General features: G+C 46.1%; 1 protein-coding gene across 3 annotated transcripts in view; it reads right to left on the reverse strand.

Moving 5' to 3' along the window:
- LDLRAD3 (low density lipoprotein receptor class A domain containing 3) overlaps positions 1–23,644 on the reverse strand; it is a 253,559-nt gene that overhangs the window by 100,992 nt on the left and 128,923 nt on the right. For all 3 annotated transcript variants that reach the window (XM_067039437.1, XM_059069951.2, XM_067039436.1), the window contains one exon: positions 12,002–12,136. In XM_067039437.1, coding sequence (XP_066895538.1) covers positions 12,002–12,136 — 135 coding nt within the window. The remainder of the gene's footprint in view (positions 1–12,001; positions 12,137–23,644) is intronic.

Consider the following 23,644-nt stretch of genomic DNA (forward strand, 5'->3'; position numbering starts at 1 on the left):
GAGCTGAGGACAGGGCAGCTAACACGACATATTCAATATACTTTGGCACCCAGAATATATGGAGCATTAATGTATACATATTGTCAAACACAAGGGCTTATTGGGACATTTCTCAAGTTAGTAGTGTTGATCAAAGGAGCGGTTATGTATTCCTGGTCTTCCTCTCCAACTGAAAAATAAGTTACTAGGAAACAGAGCTGCTGCTAGGAAGTCTCTTGATTTCTCATAGCACCTAGCAGTGCGTTCTGCAAAAGAAGACCTTCAATAAAAGCTGACCCACTGACGGTAATTTGAGCAGCACACACATTACACAGAGCACAAGATCTCAGGGAAGAGAACTCACAGAAAGGAAAAGTGTTTAAGTGTCATTTTGTGGCATTTCAGAACCAAAGACTAACCAGACATAACCTGCTGAATTTCCAGAGAGAAACAAGGAGGGAGCAAGAAAGAGGTGCTGGGAGCGTTTGGGGGATATGACAAGATATCTGCAACATCAGAGCACATTTTCATTTCCCACAGGTCACAGAGCTCTCAGATGGCCAAACCGTTGCCAAAAAAAAGAAAGATATTTACTGGATTGCATAACCCCAGGGAGATTTTCAAGCCTCTCGTCAAGGGTGGCGGATGGAAATACCCAGCATGTGGCCATCTAACCGCCCAAGCTATTCTCATCCTGGAGAATTCACAGATTCTATTATTATGCGGTCTCATTTACAGTATGCCCAAGTCTCAATTAGATCTCCCCTGCCAATGGACTAGCAAAGCTCTGTAAGACCCACGGAGAATCAAAATTCTCATTGCATGGCTTCCCTGGTGGCGCAGTGGTTGGGAGTCCGCCTGCCGATGCAGGGGACACGGGTTCGTGCCCCGGTCAGGGAGGATCCCACATGCCGCAGAGCGGCTGGGCCCGTGAGCCATGGCCGCTGAGCCTGCGCATCCGGAGCCTGTGCTCCGCAACGGGTGAGGCCACAGCAGTGAGAGGTCCGCGTACCGCAAAAAAAAAAAAAAAAAAAAAATTCTCATTGCAGGTAGTGATAACCAGCCCCTCTTGTGAATTCCTCTACCAGAGCGGAGCATCTCATTTCTCCTGATTTTCCTCCTTGGGCTCCACCTTCCAACGGAAGCACCCAGGGAGGGGGCCTGACAAGCTAGCCTCAAGCCCCCTGACAGCTTCACGTCCCTCCACGCACCCCCCCCCCCCCGCCCCACCAAGCACACTTTGCTCTGGCCGTTTGGAATCTCTGTCTCTGAATATGCTATTCCCTCTGGCTAGATGCCCAGCCTCGTGCTTGTTGCTGGGTCCATTTTTATTTATGCTTAACGACTGGGCAGAGATTTCCCTCCTCTGAAGGCTGCCCATATCCCCTAGGAAAAACAGTCATTCCCCACTGTCGCAGTCATGTCCTCGTGTCCCCCACGGCGTGCTGTTCCTTCCTCTATTACAGCATTTATCACATTTCGGGGTAATTATCCCTGGGGCGTGATGCTTCTCCCTTGCCAACTATGAGCAACTGTGATCTGACTGAGCTTTGTGTTTCTTCCAGAACCCAGGTAGGCCAGGCAGTAGCAGGCACTGTGCCAACGATCTGTGTTTGAAGGAAGAGGGAGAAGAGTCAAGACAGTGAAAGGGTACTGGGTGGGGAGCTGAGGGCCACAAGCTGTCCACGGACAGACAAATGTCCCCTGCACAACCAAACAGCGCAACACGGCTTGTCCTCCAGCTCAGAAAACTTGCAGAGAGACAGTAAGCCCCATACTCGGTCCCCCTCCCCCGAAACTTAGTCCACCTGCCTCAGGAAGGGGTACGCTCTGCCATGTGTCCAGGCGGGATCTACCACATGCCAGGGAGAGGGAGGGACGGATGGGGGGCAGAAGCCAGGACGGGGGCGGGGGAGAAGGGGAACGTAGGTGGGGAATGGGGGAGACCGCAGAAACAGCTCCGAAGATGAGCACGGTGGCTACCAGATCAGGAAGCAATTACTGTCGTGAACGGAGAATCATTCTGACTTGCTTCTAGAAGGACACGTTAGAAATCCTCAGATGCCTGCTGTGGTGGTTAAAGAAATGGAGGCTTTCGTGATGCAAACACTCAGTTACTAAGAAGAGAGCCCCACAGACACAGAAAGGCACAATCAACCTCTCTCAACCTCCTTCTGGTTCTTCCAATGAAGTCAGCATTTCTGCCTCTCCCGGCCCAGCTGGGCTTTCAAACTCTCAAATGAAAAGTGAAGAAACGGCTTCCGCATTCCTCCTGTGAACTGTACCTCCAGCGGTTTTATTCTAGGTAAAGCCAAATAAATCCTTTCAGGGTGACGACTCGCTCCAAGGACCCCTCTAATGATGCTCTTGACATAGTCTGGCGGCACGAGTTTTGTGGTAAGCACTGATCACCCAACACATTCTAGGTTGCGACATTTGGGGTTGGATCCCCTAACCCCAGACTATGATTTTTAAAAAATATATAAAGCTCTTTCCCATTCATACTTGAAAATGAAACAAAAAAACTAGCACTTCTCCCATCTCATGCCCTCCATGGTTTCTCTACAAATCTTTGGCCGCACGGTCACTTGGTTTTATCCGGCGACAGAAAGCAAAGGTCTCCTCCACAAGCATAAGCTCCTTTTCCTCTCAATTAGCCAGTGGGGGGCTTAGAGAGGAAGGGCAAAGAGCAGGCACAACTGGAAGATGCGACAGCAGGTTCTCCGGTCCCACAAAATCAGCATCCCCACGGTGACCTGCCGCAGGCCACTTCTACCCCTGGCCACCCCCATGAAGTTTATCATCAAATCGTGACGATGCCACAGCCCCAAACACTTCTTGAAGCCATCGGCCCGTCTGTCCCCAGTGTCACCCCCTTCACACGTCTGGTCCATGACTTCCCACTGGCCATAGAGAAAGTCTAAGACCTTTCATGTGGCTCCCCAGGACACCAATCCACAGGCCACTGTGGACCGCTCCGGCTTGCTTCCAAGTTGCTCTCCTCCTGTCCACCAGACAGAGAGGGTGTCGCGTGGATTTTCGGCCCTTTAAATGCACCACGCTGTTCAAATGCTCAATCCTGGATCTTCTACCCTACAGGTCCTTCTGCCGAGAAGGTTCCTTCTCCCCGCACCCTGCCCTCCTCTTATCCAGTTAATTCCTCCTTATCCTTCCCGTTTCAGCTTCAGCGCCACTTTCTCAAGAAGGTCTCAGTACCCTACAGTGTCCTGTCACTCGCTTCCAAAGCATCCTGTCTTTGCCTTTTCCACAAACTCTTCACACCAGTAACCAACTCAATGCCTGTTTTTCCTACTAGGATGTAGGTGCCATCAGAGTAGAGATCACACTTATCTTGTTCCCTTATTACCACCTATTCCCATCTTCCATTCTAAAAGCCACATTTTTTTTCTCCCATTTTAACATTCCAAAATTGGGATGCATCTTAAAATCAACAGTCCGTCATAATTTGTTACCATTTTCTCTTTCTCAGCATAACATAAAATAATAGTGGGTCTTACACTCGATGGCATCTTGGTGCTTGTCAAAATAAGGTATGTCCCTGTATCTAATGGGCAAAGTACCTGGCACATGGCAGCCATCAATACCTGATAAATACATACTGGCATACACACACGTTTCCCGAAGATCTGATATTAGTCGGGTTTTCCTACATCACAAATACACCTTAAAATCTCAGTGACTGACCACATTAGAGATTTATTATCTTGCCACGGGTCTGCCGGTTGGCTGTATCTTTGTGGCCTCAGCTGGGACTGACCCCAGGCCGTGGGTTGGGTTCCGGTCTGACCCATGTGACACTTTTCCATGGACCAGTAATATATTTATCTCATAGCAGATCATTAGAAGGAAAGAGACCAAGCACTGGGGCACAGCACATTCCAATCGCCCTTCTTGTCCGTCTACCAACATTCCACGGCCAAAGCAAGCCTGGCATCCACAGGTAGGGACACTTCCTCTGGCTACTGTCACAGGATAGAGGTGGGGAGTAAAGATCTGAGAGTAAGAATCCACCCACCATAGGCCCCATATGGAGGAGAGGTCTGTGAAGGGACACCAACCTCACATTTCCACAGCACTGAAGGACAGCTCCCTTAATGGCCCATAGAGAACATGGCCCTGGTCACCACAGGTGAAAGCTCCTGAGTTAGCAGTGGTGGTCGGAACTGGTCAGCCCTCTGCCCGGCAGGCACAAGGACCCTCCTCCTTGGTTCCCTCAGCTGTCAGGCTTTATTTGAGGTATTTATTTGAGAGGATAGAGTAAGAAGCAATCACCATCCCTAATTCTTTCTTTCTGCAGCTGATTATTTAACCATTGTAAGCCTAGGCTCCAGGTCCCAATTTGAGTGGGTGACTGGCTATTTTATTGATTGTTTGTTTTTGCAGTACACGGGCTTCTCACTGCTGCGGCCTCTCCCGTTGCAGAGCACAGGCTCCGGACGCGCAGGCTCAGCGGTCATGGCTCACGGGCCCAGCCGCTCCGCGACATGTGGGATCTTCCCGGACTGGGGCAAGAACCCGCGTCCCCTGCATTGGCAGGCGGACTCCCAACCGCTGCGCCACCAGGGAAGCCCTATTTTATTTATTAAAAAAATTTTAAAATTGAAATATAGTTGATTTACAATGTTGTGTTAATTACTGCTGTACAGCAAAGTGACTCAGTTATACACATATATTCTTTTTTTAATATTTTTTCCATTATGGTTTATCACAGGATATTGAATATAGTTCTCTGTGTTATACACTAGGACCTTGTCATTTGCCCATTCTATACATAAAAGCTTACATCTGCTTACCCCCACCTCCCTCTCCACCCTTCCCTAACCCCCTCCCCCTTGGCGACCGCCAGGGTGACTGGCTAATTTAGGTCAGCTGGGGCATTAGGACCAGAGGGTGAAAGACCCAAGTCCAACCGTCCTAAGGTGACTGGACAACAGAAGTGTTGATGGTCTTGGTCAGGACTTTAAGGAAACCTGGAGGAGTTCTGGTGCCCTGATTTCAGTCCCAGGGCTGTTGTGGAGACAGAGTTCATGAGGCCTGCACACCAAGTACAGAAAATGAACATCTCAAAATACAACCTGGGAGATGCCCCCATTAACCAAGCACAGCTCTACCCAGCACCTCTCCCCACCAGGAGGATGCACCCTCAACTGTCCCGATTCCATGAAGACACCGAGTGCTTTCACGGCTCCCTTATGTCCTCATCTCCCTTTGCTTTTGCACTTTGGTCACCTGCCAGCAGTTTTGTGTCTCTTTGTTTGTATTTCTGCTGTGGCACTGGCGTAGAGCTGTGCTCTGCCTGAGTGTGACTTCTGGGAAGCCGTATGGATTTGCTAGGGCTGCTGTAACCAAGCACCACCAACTAGACAGCTTCAACAACACAGATTTCCTGTCTCGCGGTTCTGGAGGCTGGAAGTGCCTCTTCCCCGGCTTCTGGTGGTTTGCCGGCAATCTCTGGCATTCCTTGGGTCGTAGACACATCACCCAAGTTCTCCCTTCATGTTCCCACGGCCGCCTCCCTCTGTGTATCTGTGTCCAAACATGCCCTTTTGGTAAGGACACTAGTCATATAGGATTAGCAGCCCACCCTCAGGCAGTGTGACCTCATCTTAACTAACTACGATGCAATGACCCAATTTCCAAGCAAGGTCACTTCCTGGGGGTTTAGGACTTCAACATATGAATTACAGGGGAGAACACAATTCAAGAGACAACATAACCATTTTTGTATCCCCTGCATGCAGCTCAGGGCCCGGCACACGGGGGCACCCCATTACGTGCCCCCCTAACAAAAACTCCGGAAAGGACAGTTCATGTGCTCTCTTGCCCTCTCTCTCTCTCTCTCTCTCTCTCTCTCTCTCACACTCACACACACACACACACACACACACACACACACACACACACACACATACACACACAACTCTACAGAAGAAACAAGACAAAGCTGTCACTGTTAGCTTCTGGTGAGTTGCCAAACCTCATGGCCAGCTTTCCAAATTCTCCTCTAAGCATTATCACCAGCATACAGCAAGCGAGATAAAGAAACAGCAACCCAATTGCCAATATACTCAATTAACTATCCTGGCATTGGTGGCTTCTTCAGAAGAGCTTATCTTCCCGGCATTCCTCAGGAGGCGGGAAAGCGGACAAGCATCATTCGTCTTCCTGACTGACAGGAAACCTTGAGTACAAAGAGAGGGAATATGCCAGCCTCATACACAACCTCCTCTCTGAGCTCACAGGACCAAGGCCGGGCAATGTCTGCTGTGCCTGGTCCCAGGACAGTAATAACCAGATAGCTACATCACGGGGTGATGGAGGATGTTAGCTCGTACGTCAGAGGACCTGAGTTCCCATTCCCGGCTTCACCACTTACTTGCTGCGTGGACATGGCACAACTAGGGAACCTCTCTGTTCCTTGGGTTCTTCATCTGGAAAAATGGGGGTCACTTTCTGTGAGAGGATCCTCCTCTCACAGGGATTTTGTGAGGACGGAGTAGGAAGACGTAAGTAAAATGCTTCGAATGGTGCCTGACAGTTAGTGCTTAACATGATGGCTATTCTTATAAACACCCTGCTGGATCTCCTTCCAAAGGACTGACTCACCATCACCTGAGTCTTCATAAGCTCTCTGTTACTAGAACGATCAGAAGTGGGGCCCACTTAAGAGGTATTCATGGTGTCGGTTCTCTATTATGCCATAACAAATTACTCCAAAACCTACAGGCTTAAAGAACAAAATATTTATCATCTCACAGTTTCTGTGGCTCAGAAATTCAGGAGTGGCTGAGCTCTAGCTCAAGCCTCTTACAAGGCTACAGTTGAAGTGCCTCCTGGGGCTGCAGATAGCTCAAGGTTGGACGAAGGGAGAGGCCACTTCTGAGCTCACTCCCGTGGCTCCTGGAGGCCTCCATTCCCTGCTGGCATTTGGTCGGAGCCTTCCCCAGTTCCTTGCCGCATGGGCCTATCCATGGTGCAGCCCACAACATGGCAGCCGCTGCCGTCAGAGTGAGCAAGACAGAATAAGCAAAACAGACGTGGAGTCTTTTGTAATCTTATCTTGGAATTGACATCCTATCACTTCTGCTGCTATTTTCTTTGTAAAAAGCGAGTCACAATTTGTACACCGATGTTCACAGCAGCGTGACTCACAAAACCCAAAAGGTGGAGGCAACTCAAGTGTCTATCAACAGATGAATGGATACACAAAATGCGGTACCAAGGTACAATGGAGTATTATTCAGCCTTAACTAAAAAGGAAGGAAATTCTGACATACGCTACAACATGGAGGAACTCTGAAGACATTCCATAAGTGAACCAAGGCAGTCACAAAAAGACAAATACTGTATTATTCCATTTATATGAGGTATCTAGAATAGTCAAATTCATAGAAACAAAGTAGAACAGCAGTTGCCAGGGGTTGGGGGAGGGGGAATGGGGAGTTGTTGTTTAATGGGTATAGAGAATTTTAGTTTTGCAAAATGGAAATGTTCTGGAGATTGGTTGCACAATAAGGTGAAATGTACTTAACACTGTTGAACCATATACTTAAAAGATGGTTAATATGGGGCTTCCCTGGTGGCGCAGTGGTTGAGAGTCCGCCTGTCGATGCGGGGGACGCGGGTTCGTGCCCTGGTTCGGGGGGATCCCACATGCCGCGGAGCAACTGAGCCCGTGAGCCATGGCCGCTGAGCCTGTGCGTCCGGGGCCTGTGCTCCGCAACGGGAGAGGCCACAACAGTGAGAGGCCCGCATACCGCAAAAAAAAAAAAAAAAAAAAAAAAAAAAAAAAAAAAAAAAGATGGTTAATATGGTAAATTTTATGTTAAGTGTAGATTGCCACAATTGAAAAAAAAAGTTAGTTCCGAGGTCCAGATCACATGCAAAGGGATGGAATTATACCAGGGCATGAACCCCAGGGGCTGCGGACCACTGAAGGCTGCCTGCCACATTGCCATGTATCCAAAGTTGGAAAGAATCTATCTGTTCAGTTAGGACTGAATCCTACATATTGAAGGCCCCCTGAGTGCTGGCCCCAGCCAATATGCGCACAGCAGCACCTGCTGACCCCCAAGGTGCACCCTCCCAGGGAAAGTTCCTAAGCAACAGAAAGCCATATGCAAAGCTTGCTCCAAAGCCACTGCTTGTGGAATTATCTGGTAACAGGTTATGCTTCCAATGAATGAAGCCGCAGTTAACAATTCGATTCCACCACGGTGTTCTTTGGTCTCCACTACATCCCATCTGGAATCGAAAGGTACGGTAATGACTGCACTTTCATGGTCCCATTCCCGCCTCCGAGTCCTGGCAGGGTTTGCTGTTGCTTTGAAAGGTCAGCGTAAGGAAGGGAACTAAATGGGGATGAGAGGAAGAAGGAAGGAGAGGTGCACCCAAAGCTGGTGTCTCTCAGTGGAGACACGACTTTTTCATACCCTCAGCAAATCAGAAGTATTTCAAGCACCCTATTTCCTGTCTTGGGGTCAGCTTTCTCCAATCCATCAAAATAAACATTATAAAATATAATTTTCTTCTCCCACATCAACTGAAAGCAAAGATGCATTTTTCAAGGGCTGGAAGCCCAGCAGAAGCAGATAGGATGTGTTTTAACTAAATGAGCTCGTGTACAGAAGGTGTCCAACGCAGTACCTGGTGCAGGGTAGGGTTCGATAAATATTCTCTATTATTAAGATGACAATAGGTCAAATCCTACATGGTATAAGATGATACACTGTCTACTCAAGATGCCTGTGAAATTCCTCAGGAAGACACTACAGTCTCTCAAAAGCCCAGTATGGGTCAGGATTTCCCCCAGCACGGGCACAACGGTGTTCCTTTTAACACCAAATTCAGCAGTTTGCTTTAGCAGCTCCGTGATAGAGAAAAGCATCCCCTTCAATACCAGAATCACACTTGGAGCAGAGAGACGTTTACTCCGTTAAGAGAGATGCAAAACTGCAGGCTGGGGCTTCCCTGGTGGCGCAGTGGTTGAGAGTCTGCCTGCCAATGCAGGGGACACGGGTTCGAGCCCCGGTCTGGGAAGATCCCACATGCCGTGGAGCAACTGGGCCCGTGAGCCACAACTGCTGAGCCTGAGCGTCTGGAGCCTGTGCTCCGCAACAAGAGAGGCCGCGGCAGTGAGAGGCCCGCGCACCGCGGTGAAGAGTGGCCTCCGATTGCCACAACTAGAGAAAGCCCTCGCACAGAAACGAAGACCCAACACAGCCAAAAATAAATAAATAAATTTAAAAAACAAAAAACGAAACAAAACAAAACTGCAGGCCGGCCGAGGGAACGGAGGTCCAGATTACCATCTCACGCACGCTGCGGGGCGTATGCCCATCGAGGCAACGACAGAATCATCTGTTCTGTTTAAACAATAATAATAATACTTCTTAACGATTATTTTAATAGATTATGGATACTTGAACTCACATAACTTTAGCACGTGTACAGTGTAATGCTGCACAAGGTACAAATTAAACACAGCTTAATAACAACACCTTACAAAGAAATCTTTTCCAGTCTTCAGCACTCACTGAATCCACTATGTGCAGGGCACTACCTATGCTACTAGGTAGGATCTGTGTGATTCGAGAGGCTAAAAAGCTTCCTGTTCTTAGGTAGCTAATGGAGATGCCTTTCTGCAATGGGCATCCTTGCTCAGAGGCTGTCACATTGACAGCAACGGATAGCTGTTATCCATGCCCTGATGGGACTAGTTTTCTGAGAGCACATGCAAAAAGAGCTTATTTTCTAAAGGAAGGTCATTGGGTATGGAAGGCACAAAGCTGAGATTCTAAGGTAAGTTGCTCCAAGTAAGGCATTTGCCAAGAGTTGGGCTTGGTGTGTATGTGTCCACCACCAACTCTTCCTACCCCTCATGCTTATAATATGAAGTACAACATATAGAAAGAAACGAGCTGGACTTGAACCAGCCTTCAGAGGAACAGTTCTTCTAAAGGGCAAGCAAAAATCTGCTTCAGCAAAATGCTGGGATAGGCATGGGCTGGGGGGAGCATTGTAGGTGCTGCTAAAAGCATCAGGACGAATTCCCTAACTTCCAAGTTTTAGACTTGAAAGTCCTTTTGTTGACCATCTCAGGGCACCATTAGTGAGTCTAGGATACATAAACGCATAAGAAACAATATATATGGAAAATTTTTCTCAATCCCGCCTATCTAAGCTAATATTTACTTGATTCTGTGAATACTGTTCCTCTACCACTGCCAGTGGCCGACGATGGCCCAGCGCCATATGCTTTGGTCTATAAAAATGTGACTTTGCATAAGCCTAGAAACACCTTGCCGTTCACCACTTAATCAGAAGTTTAGAAATCCCTAGGCAAATGGCAAGATTAGAAACCTCTCTAAAGTTAGTGGATAATAGCGGTTCACAGATTTGCACGTGAATTCAATTCACCTGGAGGGCTTGGTAAAATACAGACTGCCGGGCCCACCTCCTGGGTCGATTCGGTGGAGCTGGGTACATCCTGAGCTTTGCATTCCCGAACAGTTCCCAAGTGATGCGGATACTGCCCCTCTGAGGATTAAACTTTGAGAACCACTGGTGAGGAGAAGACACGAGGAGGGAATTTTCTAGGTCAGGACAATCAGAGGCTAACTCTTCCCAAGACTCACCTCCCAGAGCTGCTCTCTGTACAAATTTTGGCAAAGTCCATGTAGATACACATTTTGTCTTCTCTCGTCTATGGACCTCAGGCATACGGATTTGGATGGCTCATAATTCCTTAATTTGTGGCGCACTCCCACCAGTGGTCTATGCATGACCCAGTCATTCATTCATTTTTAATAACATAATAAACACCAACCAAAATAAAAGCCAGGACCTTGAAAGGAACCTGCGCCTAACTTCATCTTATCTCCCATCTTTCCTGCCTCCCAACATATGAATTAACCAGCTATCCATCTTTCTCTTGCTTTTCTTTGTTACAGTATTATTAAATTTATAAACTGTGGCACAGTCATACAGTGAAATACTGAATAATGGTGAAAACAAATGAACTCTGCCAACAAACAAGAAAATGGATGGATCACAGCAACATAATAACTAAGTGAGTAAAGGAAAGATTACATATGGATGATACCTGTTTATAACATTAGAGATATATACTTTTTAGGATGCCTTAAAATTGACATGCATTTTAAAATCTTTGTATTTTTTTCTAATCACTGAAGAAATAAATACATGTTTACTGGAAAAGAGACAATGAGTAAAGAAACATACCCAGTCAGTTTTAACAGGGGAGGATATGACCCCTCCATGTCCTTCTGGGTTTCCTAAAAAGCTCCTCTTTCCATCCCCAAATGCACCCTTCAGTTTCCATCCAACAGCTCTGAGGTTGAGAGCTCTGATAGGAACAGGCAATTCATACAAGAGGAAACAAAGCAGTAAACAAACACCCAGGGGAAAATGTTAACTTTGCTCATAATCAGAGAAATGCAGATTAAAGCATTTGGGGAGCTATCATTCGATGACTACTGAATCAGCAAAAACGGGAAAAAGAGAACAACAGTGAATGCCTGGCATATTCCTATAAACCTGACACGCGCAGATGATACTAGCAGCAATGGAAAAATTTTTTAAATTTCCAAACAGCTGAATGATGAGGTGTAGTCATGAACTGTGCAGATGTCCCACCCTGCTGAATTTATCCTGAAGAAGTAACTCAATGGAAAGAAACAACCTAGGTGGCCCCCAACAATGCAACAATTTAGAAAACCGCAGGAGAGCTCCGTGACAGTGTGCAATGCAACTGGACAAATTAAAATTCTGAAGAGAAAATGTGTACTTGATATTTAATGCATAAGAAATACAAAAGGGTAGGTGCATTACGGTTAGAACCACGTGCACGAGGGCTTCGAGGTAAAGAGCAGAAATTAACATGGCTGTTGTATTTGAACATGGGATGGGTGCTGTTTTCTTCAGTGTTACCGTGCTGTGGTGTCATAAATATTTTTTTTAGAGCTTGGGAGGCTCCTACCTTGAGAACTTTCACAGCTTTCCTCGTCGCTGTTGTCTTGACAGTTATTTTGCCCATCGCAAATGAAGCTCTTGTCAATGCAGAGGCCGTTCTTGCAGTGGTAGCGGGCAGTGGAGCAAAGCAAAGGGTTTGCTGCTGTAAAGGGAAACCAGAGCAGATCACCAGGGAGGTTAGCCAGTACCCTTAGGATCCCCCCCAGAACCTCCTCCAGCCAGGGGTATGTCCTGCTCGGGAGGCAGCAAGCTCATCTTCTAGGACGGCTGACTCAAAGCCCATCCTGGGAGACTGACTGGTCAGGCAATGACCTGGACAGGATGAGACTTACTCTGCTCCATTCTAAAAGCTCCTTCTCCCAAGTCATCATGCTGGTGTCCTATAACCATACCAACATGGCCAGAGGGCAACGCCTCGCCCTGACTGGTCAACCGCTAGGCGGGCCAGCAGCCTCTGAGGGGCCTGGGGCAAAACCTGAATCTCCCAGGAGAGTCAAGAGTGGAATGGTCAGTAACATAAGAGACACACAGAGAAGAGCAAAGCCAGACGGAGTAGATGGGTCGGGGATCCGTGAACCTCTGCCACTGACGGAGTGATGGTACAATCTAATCCAAGGCCTATGTTGGATCCTTCTGATTCCCTAATTATGGACCAGCCTGGTAAGTCCTCATGTTTCCTTACGGCTCACCAAGGTGAGCTCCATATCTGCTTTGCAATCAAAGAAGCCCATTAACCCACTGGCTCAGTCTGAGCAGCTCCCTATTGCAGGCACTTTCAGGAACCCCCCCAAAAATGACAGAAACGGCCTTTCCCCCTCAAGGAAGGTAGCAACCAGCTAGCATAAGGTCAGCACAAAACCACTTAACAACATGTAAGCAAATCTCCATGGAAAATCACTATTTCTACAGCACAATTTATCTTGCTTCCTCACTCCTTGCAGTGCAATTCAAGCAAGGCTCTTTCCAGGGCTCTATTTTCAATAAATAGAGCAGCAAAGTAGGAATTACTCCAGTCCCCAGTCTTCCATGTATTAGCTGTGTGATCTTGGGTAACTTACTTCACTTCTCTGAGCCTTGGTTCCTTTATCTGCGTGCAGAACTGACTCCATAATTTGCAGGGCCTAGTGCAAACTGAAAATGTGAGGTCAACTGTTCAAAAATTATTTAAAACTTCAAGGAGATAAGTGCTGGGCATTAAACCAAGTGTGGTGTGCTTCTAAGCTAAGCACAGAGCCTGTGCAGGTCACAGGTCCGTGAAGCTAGCCCTACTACTTACAGCATTAATTTAAGCATCAAAGGAGATGACACGTGAGAAAATGTACACAGCAGAGTCTGACACGTAGCACAGGCTCAGGAGATGTTGGACATGCTCCCCAAGTTATGTCTGCCTCGGTCCGCAAGAGTGTGGTCCTCCCTGAAGGAGTGATATTGGTGATAACGAAGAGGGGTCATCGTGGGATCTCAGGTCACAAACTGAGCCGGCATCTGCATTCTACGTGGTACGAAGGGCACCAGAGAGGGATGGCACAGCCATCACTGAAGACGGCTACGGGATCAGGAACAAGTCAGCGCCGGCATCTCTGGATGGTCCTCACCAGCAGGATGGCAGTTGTAATTTATCTCCCCCATATGCCTCACGGAGCGATTGACACACAGAGAGCATAGCTGCAGACTTCACAGGGCCCTGGAAACCCAAAGGGCTGTGGAGTTTTTTATTTTTTAACTGTTCAACTCAGAAAGTTTGATTGGAAAGGTCAGAGGAGGTCGAGGGATGGGGAAGCCAGTGCTCTTAGTTTTGAAGATGAGAGACCAGTGTGAAGGTAAGCAAAAGGAGTCTGGCCTGACAATGGAAGTTTTAATTATTTAAATCGCTGTGGGCCACGGAATGGTTCCACTTGATCATGCTGAAACCAAGGTCTGACTTGAGCCAAAACCAAAATGCGGAAACCCGAAACCATAAGTCACATTTGGTTTTTGTCCAAGGCAGCCCTCCAAACCATCCAGCATCCCGCCACGGTGGCCTCTGGCTTCCCTGGGACCTTGTGGGTCACATCTACGCAGCCAAAGCGGCAGCGACGATCAGCTCACTCGAATGGACAGCCTTGGAAAGGCACCTGAATTGCTCCAAGACGGGGCTGCTGCAAACTTATGTGAGCCGCCGCAGCAGGGAAGGCGATGTTGATCGCCTGCAGACGCGATGGCATCGACTGACTTCTCTTCAGCCTTAGACCCTTTCCACCTCACAAACTTTCCCAAGGAAAAGAAGTCACATAGGTGTGCGTGTGCATGTGTGTAATATACACACATACCACATATATGTGTATATATGTACATATGTGCATATCCAGATCACACATATCTTCAAATGAATTAAGACTGACTATATCTTAAGACACAGCTCTACTGATAAAGAATCCACAGGGGCTGAAAACCAGTTTCAGTGCATAGAATGAACACATATATTTGGTATTAATGCATATAACCGAAAGGACTAGGACCAGAAGACAGAAAGAGCTCTCACAACGCAAAAGAAAGAAAGACAAACAACTCAACAGGAAAATAGGCAAAGGACGTGACAGGGCAATTCCCATCAGAGCAATGCCGAATGCTCAATAACAACTTGAAAAGACGTTGACTATGGCCAGTAATGAAGCACCACTTTAACGGCAGCAGAGTCACCAAACTTAAGGTCTTAAAATCCCAGGTTGTTGGCCAGGATGGGGAGGCAGAGGAAGTCTCAGAGACTACTCGCGGGAGTGCAAATTGGCAGATCCATCTTGGAGACCAATTTAGTGATACCTGGTGATATTTAAGGGGCATATGCCCCATGGCCCAGTCATTTCACTTCCAGCTACACACTCAGGGGAGAATCCTGAACAAACAGAAATGTGTGCTGAAGCACTGTTTGTAAAATAAAAATATTAGAAATGACCCAAATGTTCACCCACAGGAGAATTAATACCATGTGCTACACTGTTAGAATTCTACAGGAGGGGATGGCTAGCTTTTTCTGTACAGGGCCAGATAGTAAATACTCTAGGCTTTGCTAACGTTTGGGTCTTACACTGTGTTTTAACTACTCAACTTTGCCGTTGTGGTACAAAGCGGCCATGGACAATTCATAAATGAAGGGCAGGGCTGTGCTCCAATAAAACTTGATTTACAGGTAGTAAATACGTTTAAAGTAAGTAACTTTCAAAACAGGGCATAGGCCAATTTGGCCCAGGGGCTATCGTTTGCCAACCCTCGCCGAACAGCAGTGAAACATGAATGAACCAATAAACAATAAGGTCCTAGTGTATAGCACAGGGAACTATATTCAATATCCTGGGATAAACCATAATGGAAAAGAATATAAAGAAGAATGTATATATGTAGATAACTGAGTCACTTTGCTGTACAGCGGAAATTAACACTGTAAATCAACTATACTTCAATTTAAAAAATCAAAAAACAAAAGAATGAACCAGAATCAAGATGGATCAATCTCACAAATACAATAGAGGGGGTGAAGTTATAGAAGATATATGCAAGTTATATAAGAATAAAAGTTACAGAAGAATATGTATAGTGTTGTACCAATTAGATGAAGTTACCCACGCAAAAGAATAGTATCAATTATTGAAGATACAAAAATATATACTTGCATTGGAAGAAACAACCCTAAGTTCAGGACAATGGATGCCTCTGGAGAGAAGGGAGAAGGATAGGGTCAGAAAGGGGTGTACTATAGACTTATAATATTTGGTAACACTTTATTATTTTAACAATCTGAAGCAAATAAGGCAATATGGTAATATGACTTTTTTCATTGACATATAATATTATATTAGTTTCATGTGTACAACAGAATGATTTGATATATGTATATACTGCGAGGTGATCACCACAGTAAGTCAACACCCATCACCACACATAGTTACAAAATCTCTTTTGTGATGAAAACTTTTAGGATCTACTCTCTTAGCAACTTTCAAATACACAATATGGTATTATTAATCATAGTTAATATAGTTATAATAATTTAACCATAACTATAGGTAATATGATTTTTAAAACAGGCTTTTGGGAAACACAGGTGTTCATTTAATTTTATTTTTCCTTTTCAATATGTTGGAAAGACTCCACTAAAAGTTTCTAAGAGTCTAGTCTGGCAGAGATGTCTCAGTGATCACTCACTTTCCTTCTCCTTTTCTCTTTTCCCACAAAATTCTCTCTGGCTCACAAACCCGTCTTTAGTGTCTTTCACACTTAGGTGCCCTGTTGCTCAGAGAACACAGGTACAGGCTGGTAAACAAACACACCTGGGATTCCTCCTTGTCAAGGGTTCCTCATAAAGTACTATGTCCACCCCCCCCCCCACCGGCCCAATGCAGGGCAGAGAAACAGAGGCAAAGGATGCTAAAGGAACCTCCCCAATCCCAGCAGGCAAGGCAGAAAATGGCCTCTGAAGCATCAAAACACACTTTGGGATGTTGTTGTCCTTTAAGTGCTGGGAGTGTCCTCAGGAAGGGCCTTCCAGCCGTCCCCTCCCCCAGGTCTGTTGATTCTCAGGTTCTGTACATTCCAGCAAGGTTTGTGTTCCAATTCCCAAGGACACGGCAAATTAGAAGGGAGAGAGGATGCGGTTGCCAATCTGCAGACAAACTGCAAGAAATAAAAGCTGGCAACCATGGGAGGGGACCACAAAGCTACAAAAAGCCACCTGAAGAATTCCAAAAGCAGAGCAGCCTAAGATAGCTTCAAAAGAGACCAGAAAGTTCTAAAAGGAGCCAAAGGCAACGCTGTATCATAGCCCAGTCTAAAAACTAACATTCCTAAGAACGGCCCTGCACTGTCACCAACAGAGGTAGACACTGAGGAAGCCAAGAGGAGATCCCCATCAGAGGCACACTCACTTAACCAGAGTAAAATCTCCCCAAAGACCCCAGATAGCTCAAGTTTCACTATATTTCTTCCAGGACCTCTGCAGCATTTACCAGGCTTAAGCCAGATTTCAGGGTACACGTATGGCGGACCAACCCTATAGGCTCTCGGGGGGACAGAAGTCAAGTCTTAGGGGTTTCTGTGATGCCGTGGATCCTCACCCAGCACCCTGAAATATAACTGATCAACAGATACTCCCTAAACTGACCACGAAACGCTTCCTACTTTGGGATGCTATATCTCTGTATCTTCTAGCAATATTTAATGTGCTTCACATGTATGTTTTCTTTGTCCTTCCTGAGGTTTTCCAGTCACTGAAAAAATGTATTATTTTACTCGCTTAACTAGGAAGAGGAACATTGCATTTTACAGTATTTATTTCAATAAGGATGGAAAACCGTCCGCGGAGTTAACTTCAAAAATTCAACCGCGACTCCAAAGTTCCCCAGCTATTATTGCCACCACAAACACAGAGATCTAAGAATCTGTTTCCCAGCCCACGGTACTCAGGAAAGAGAAGTTGTCTCTCCCTGCCAAGGGGAGGGAGGAGTGAGAAGATTAAGCTCAGTGGTTAATTAAACTGGTGGCATTCACCTCAACCACATCTGAAGGAAAGGAGCCAGTTGCTTTTGCAGTCATGCAAAAGCAACTGACCCGCTTCAAGACAGGAAATGAAGCAATCTGTCTCCAGCAGGACGTAGGAAAGGTCGCCTTTAATCCACTTAAAGTCTGTGAAGTCGGCCCCGCTCCCACCTCAGAGGGTTCTTGACAAAACACATCAATGAGAACCTCCTGGCCACCAGTCCCCACATCCATCTGCTCCCCACCCCGCTGTGGGGCCCGCCCACTTCCTCACCGAGCATCCTAACCTCATGGTCTCCGTGGGTATCTTGTCTTCCCAGCCCCCGTTTCCCTGGGAACCAGGCAACTGGGGGAGATGGAGCTGCTCCGAGACTTCCTCTGTTCCAGGACGGAGGATGCCTGGCTCCAAGCCTCTCCGCAAATAATCCGACCCATTAACAAGCACTGCTCCTTTGTGGCCTGGAAAATGCTGGCAGCCTGGACCTTCAAAGAAGAGGTGGCTTGTCTGAGGCCAGCTGCAAGTTCTTGCTTCCCTTTCAGAGTCCACCCACAGGACCTCTCCCAGCAGCCCTTGGCCCCCGAGACAGATCAGGGCCATGTGAAGCCGTCTTCCGTCTTCCGAGTCTGCAGGAGGGGAGGGGCCACCACTCTGGTAAAGCAGGAGAAGGCAAAGGTTCCTCAATCCCATCTGCCTTTTCCCCAAGCCTCTAAGGACCCGAAGGATCGGAACTTTCGGAACCCTTAGAGAGGCAGCACAGTGGCAGTGGCAGATCCTGATTCATTGCTAATGGCCGTTTGTTTCCTCCTCCTTGTAAAGGCTTCCTGGGCCTGGCTACCTCCTGTCCAACCCCCCAGCCTGTCTCCTGCCAATTTCGACTTCACTGCTTCAACCACCACCCTTCTGTGGATGGCTCCCCAAATCTTCCCTCCAGCGATAAGCCTCTTTCTCCTGATGCTTCGTGGACACCTCTGCCTGAAGGCCCCCTCACCTCAAGCTCTGCATGTCTGAAACTGACATCCTTCCCTCTCTCCCCAACCTCTCCCTCTCTCCTTGGATCCACTTCCATTAAAGGGACCACCACGTCCCAGCTCCAGCCATGCTTGACCTTCTCCCTCTCCTCGCTCTGCACTCAGCTCAGAATCAACTGCTCCTCCTTGCGTATAAAATACAATCCTAGATTGTTAACTTTTTTCTCTTCCAGTTTTATTGAGATATGATTAACATACAGCACTGTAAAAGTTTAAGGTGTTCAGCACGATGATTTGATTCACATACGTCATGAAATGATTATCACAATAAGTTTCGTGAACATCCATTATCTCATATAGATACAAAATTAAACAACTAGACAAAAATTTTTTTCCTTGTGATGAGAACTGTTAGGATTGACTCTCTTAACAGCTTTTATATATAATGCATAGCAGCATTAATGATATGTATCATGTTGTACATGACATCCCTGGTACTTATTAACCAGACGCTTAACTTTTCGTGACCTGCCCCAGCCTACCCTTCCGAGCGTACATTTTTCTGTAATGATTAGCAGGGAGGGTAAGAAGTCCACCTGGGTTCAAATTTCAGCTCTACCACTCACTAGCCACATGACATTAGGAAAATTCTCTAACTTCTTTCAGCCTCAATTTCCTTATCTGTAAAATGAAAATAAGAATAGTGCCTCTGTCTTAAGATTTTGTGAAAATTAAGATAATGCACACCCGATACAAATGAACCTATTTACAAAACAGAAACAGAGTCACAGATGTAGAAAACAAACTTACGGTTACCAAGGGGGGATGGGGGGAGGGATAAATTGGGAGATTGGGATTGACATGTACACACTACTGTATATAAAATAGATAACTAATAAGGACCTACTGTATAGCACAGGGAACTCTACTCAATACTCTGTAATGACCTATACGGGAAAAGAATCTAAAAAAGTGTTTATATGTGTAACTGACTCACTTTCACTCACCTGAAACTAACACAACATTGTAAATCAACTGTACTCCAACAAAAATTAAAAAAAAAAAAAGTTAACGCACCTGAATAACTGAGAATCACATGTGGCCCACAGCAGGGGCTCAATAAATGCTTGTAATAATAATTATCATTGGGGATACACAGTATAGTGGTTAAGAGTTCAGACCCTGGATTTATACTGCCTGGGTTGATGGTACAACTCTGTCACCTACTGTGTGACCTTAGGCAAGTCATTTAACCTTTCTATGTCTCATTGCCTTATCTACAAAAAGGGAGTCATAATGTTATCAGCCTAAAATATCACACATGTAAAGCATATAGAAATGTGCCATATACATAGTAAGTACTCAGTCATCGTCAGCCAAGCGGCTTCTTATGCTCTGCACAGTCTGCATACCTCACTACTGAGCCCTTAGCCTAAAAGACTCCACGGAACCGTATTGCCAACTTTTAAATGGCACCCATCTTCCTAGGTCCATCTCCTTCAACAACTCCCACTGATAAGCCCAGAGGGAAATAATCTCTCCCATCAGTGGTTCCCACAGCACCCTCCACTGCCAACCCACATTGTATTTATTTGGGTATGACTCTTTCTGTCTCCCTTGCTTGAGGATCACCTCAACATTGCCAGGGTCCTGCATCTGACCCATCTCTTTATCCCCTGCAGCACCCTGCAGGGTGTCTGGCCACAGAAACTGTAGAAAGAGAATGAGCGTCTGAAAGAAGGTAAGAGCTGGGGTGAATGAACAATGTGCAGCCTAAATGTGCCCTCTGGGTGTACATCTGAAACCAAAGAAGAGGGCCAAGACATCCCCATGTTGAGAATATATCCTGACCGTCTGTCTTCTTCTTTAACCCTCTGTTTGATTAGTTGCTTGATCCACTCATTCCACAGATATTTAGTATTGCCTATAAATGAAGCACTCTACTAGCCACTGGGGACAAAAGAAAATGCAGTCTGTTCTTAAAGAGCTTACACTCCAGTGGGGAGACAGGCAGGTCAATGTGCACTGAAGATAAAGCACGAGAAGTGTAATTTATTCCACATGCATTTATCCCGTGCTAAGGCTGAGCCAGGCCATACACTTGGCACTAGGAGTACAGCTGTGAACCAGGCAACGATACCATCTCATGGCCAGCACGGTGTAGCACAGAAGGCAGAAAATAAACAAAAAGTGGTGGTAAGTGCAGAGGAGAAGTAAATCAGGGGAAGGAGACAGAGTGGGAGACTGGAGAGGAGAGGAGTTATCTTTACAGGGTGTTCAGGGCAGGCCTCTGAGTAGCTGACATTTGTTTGGAGGAGGCCCGAGATGGTGTGCCAACACACAGAGTGACCAGCCCAGGCTCGGCAGACCAGGAACAACTCCCTAAGGAAGCAGGTCATACAGGAGCCTTTAAGGGGACCTTGCTGATGGAGCTTGGAAGTATAGGGTGTAAGCATCCTCCGGCTCCTCTGCTCACCCAGCCCTTCCGACGTGAGGCACAGCTCCCTGAGGCTTCCACTCATGGTGGAAGGGGTGAAGAAGACATGTGGAATCTAATCGGGGTTGACATGAGTAAAGCTACAGAAATACACAAGCACCAAGGGGGTCTGTGATTAAAAAATATAGACACACTGGCTGAGCAATTCCGCTCTTTAGGGGGACAGGCAAGAATGCATCACAGCAGTGGGAGAAACACAGTCCAGTACACAGTGGGTTTTATGCACACAACTATGCTGAAAACAGCAGCAGAAGATCCCACTTGAAAGAATTTTCCGCCGTGGTCACCCAGACCACTCTGCCATATCTCAGTTCCTGGAAGGAGTCCTTGTCCTCCCTGATGGAGGACCTGGGGAGAGCTGTGCTGCCAGCCCATCCAGGGCTTCACCTCCAGCCAAGGATGTCTGAGCCCAAGGCAGGAGGAAGAGGCCAAACACTGTAAAAAGGAGAAAGGAAGGAAGTGAAAGGGCAAAATCTCAGCACTGTGATCCTCTAGAAGGAAACCCTGGTGCTTGCTTATCCTTCCTCCTGCAAAATGAATGCAAACAGTGGAAAACACATCCACAGAAATAAAGTTCTTTAAAAGTATGACTCTCCAATTGTTTGCTGAAGTCAAGACATCACCCAACTAAACTGCTCCTTTATCTTTTATTTCTTTTTACCATTTTATTATGGAAAATTCCAGTTACATACAAAACTAGAGACTGGCTTAGGGAACCCCTGTGTTTCAATCACCTGGCTGTAATAATTACCATCACAATCCAAAAATGGGCAGAAGACTTAAATAGATATTTCTCCAAAGAAGACATACAGATGGCCAATAGGCACATGAAAAGATGCTCATCATTGCTAATTATCAGAGAAATGCAAATGAAAACTACAAGGAGGTACCACCTCACACCAGTCAGAATGGCCATCATTAAAAAGTTTACAAACAACAAATGCTGGAGAGGGTGTGGAGAAAAGGGAATGCTCCTACACTGTTGCGGGGAACGTTAAGTTGGTACAGTCACTGTGCAAGACAGTGTGGGGCTTCCCTGGTGGCGCAGTGGTCGAGAGTCCGCCTGCCGATGCAGGGGACATGGGTTCAGTGCCCCAGTCTGGGAAGATCCCACATGCCGCGGAGCGGCTGGGCCCGTGAGCCATGGCCGCTAAGCTTGCGCATCTGGAGCCTGTGCTCCACAATGGGAGAGGCCACAACAGTGAGAGGCCTGTGTAACACACACACACACACACACACACACACACACACACACACACACACAAGACAGTGTGGAGGTTCCTCAGAAAACTAAGAATAGAATTACCATATGATCCAGCAACCCCACTCCTGGGCATATATCCAGACAAAACTATAATTCAAAAAGATACATGCACTCGTATGTTCATAGCAGCACTATTCACAATAGCCAAGACATAGAAACAACCTAAATGTCTATAGACAGATAAATGGATAAAGAAGATGTGGTACATGTATGCAATGGAATATTACTCAGCCATAAAAAGAATGAAATAATGTCATCTGCAGCAACACAGATGCAACTAGAGATTATCATACTAAGTGAAGTGAGTCAGAAGGAGAAAAACAAATACCATATGGTATCACTTATATGTGTTATCTAAAAATATGACACAAATGAACCTATCTACGAAACAGAAACAGAACTACAGACATAGAGACCAGACTTGTGGTTGCCAAGGGGGAGGGGGTTGGAGGAGGGATGGAGTGGGAGGTTGGGGTTAGATGTAAGCTTTTATATAGGGAATGGATAAACAACAAGGTCCAACTGTACAGCACAGGGAACTATATTCAATATCCTATGATAAATCATAATGGAAAAGAATATTTTTTAAAAAAAGAATGTATATATATGTATTATGAATCACTTTGCTGTTCAGCAGGAACTAACACAACAATGTAAATCAACTATACTTCAATTAAAAAAAGAAAAAAATTTATTCTCCAGTGTCTAAGCAATAAATCCATAATTAAAATGAAAAAAAAATTACAAATACGCTGACAAATCCGTTTCAGTCCTACCTCACCCACTATCCACCCACCCCTACCCCTACCCCATCCCGGAGGAAAGGCTTGAAGCACATCCTAGATACCATGTAATTTCACTTTCATATACTCCGGTATATGTTTCTCAAAGACAAGGACTTTTTAAAAATAATAAATAGAACGCCATCCTTAAACTTAAAAAATTAATAATAATGCCTTAATATCATTAGATATACAACCACAATTCAAGATTTCCCAACTATCTCAATGTTTTTAACAGTTGGTTTGTTTGAATCAGGGTTGTAACAAGGTCCACATAATTACATTTGGTTGGCTTGTCTCTTAGTCTCTTTGAATCTGTAGGCTCCCCCTTCTAATTTTTTTTCTTAGAATTTATTTGTGGCTGAAACTGAGTGGTGGAGAATATTCCACATTCCGGATCTGGCAGTTTATCTATCCATGGGGTCACTAACGTGTTCTTCTGTCCCTGAATTTCCTGTAAACTAGTGGTTAGTGTTAAGAACTGCATGTTTGTTCCCCCCAAATTCATATGTGGAAACCCTAACCCCTAATGGATGGAATTAGGAGGTGGGGTCTTTGGGAGGTGCTTAGGGTTAGATGAGGTCATGAGGGTGATGTTCTCATGATGGGATAAGCGCCCTCATGAGGAGG

The sequence above is a fragment of the Kogia breviceps genome, chromosome 7 (genome assembly GCF_026419965.1).
Source record: "Kogia breviceps isolate mKogBre1 chromosome 7, mKogBre1 haplotype 1, whole genome shotgun sequence".
NCBI lineage: Eukaryota > Metazoa > Chordata > Mammalia > Artiodactyla > Physeteridae > Kogia > Kogia breviceps.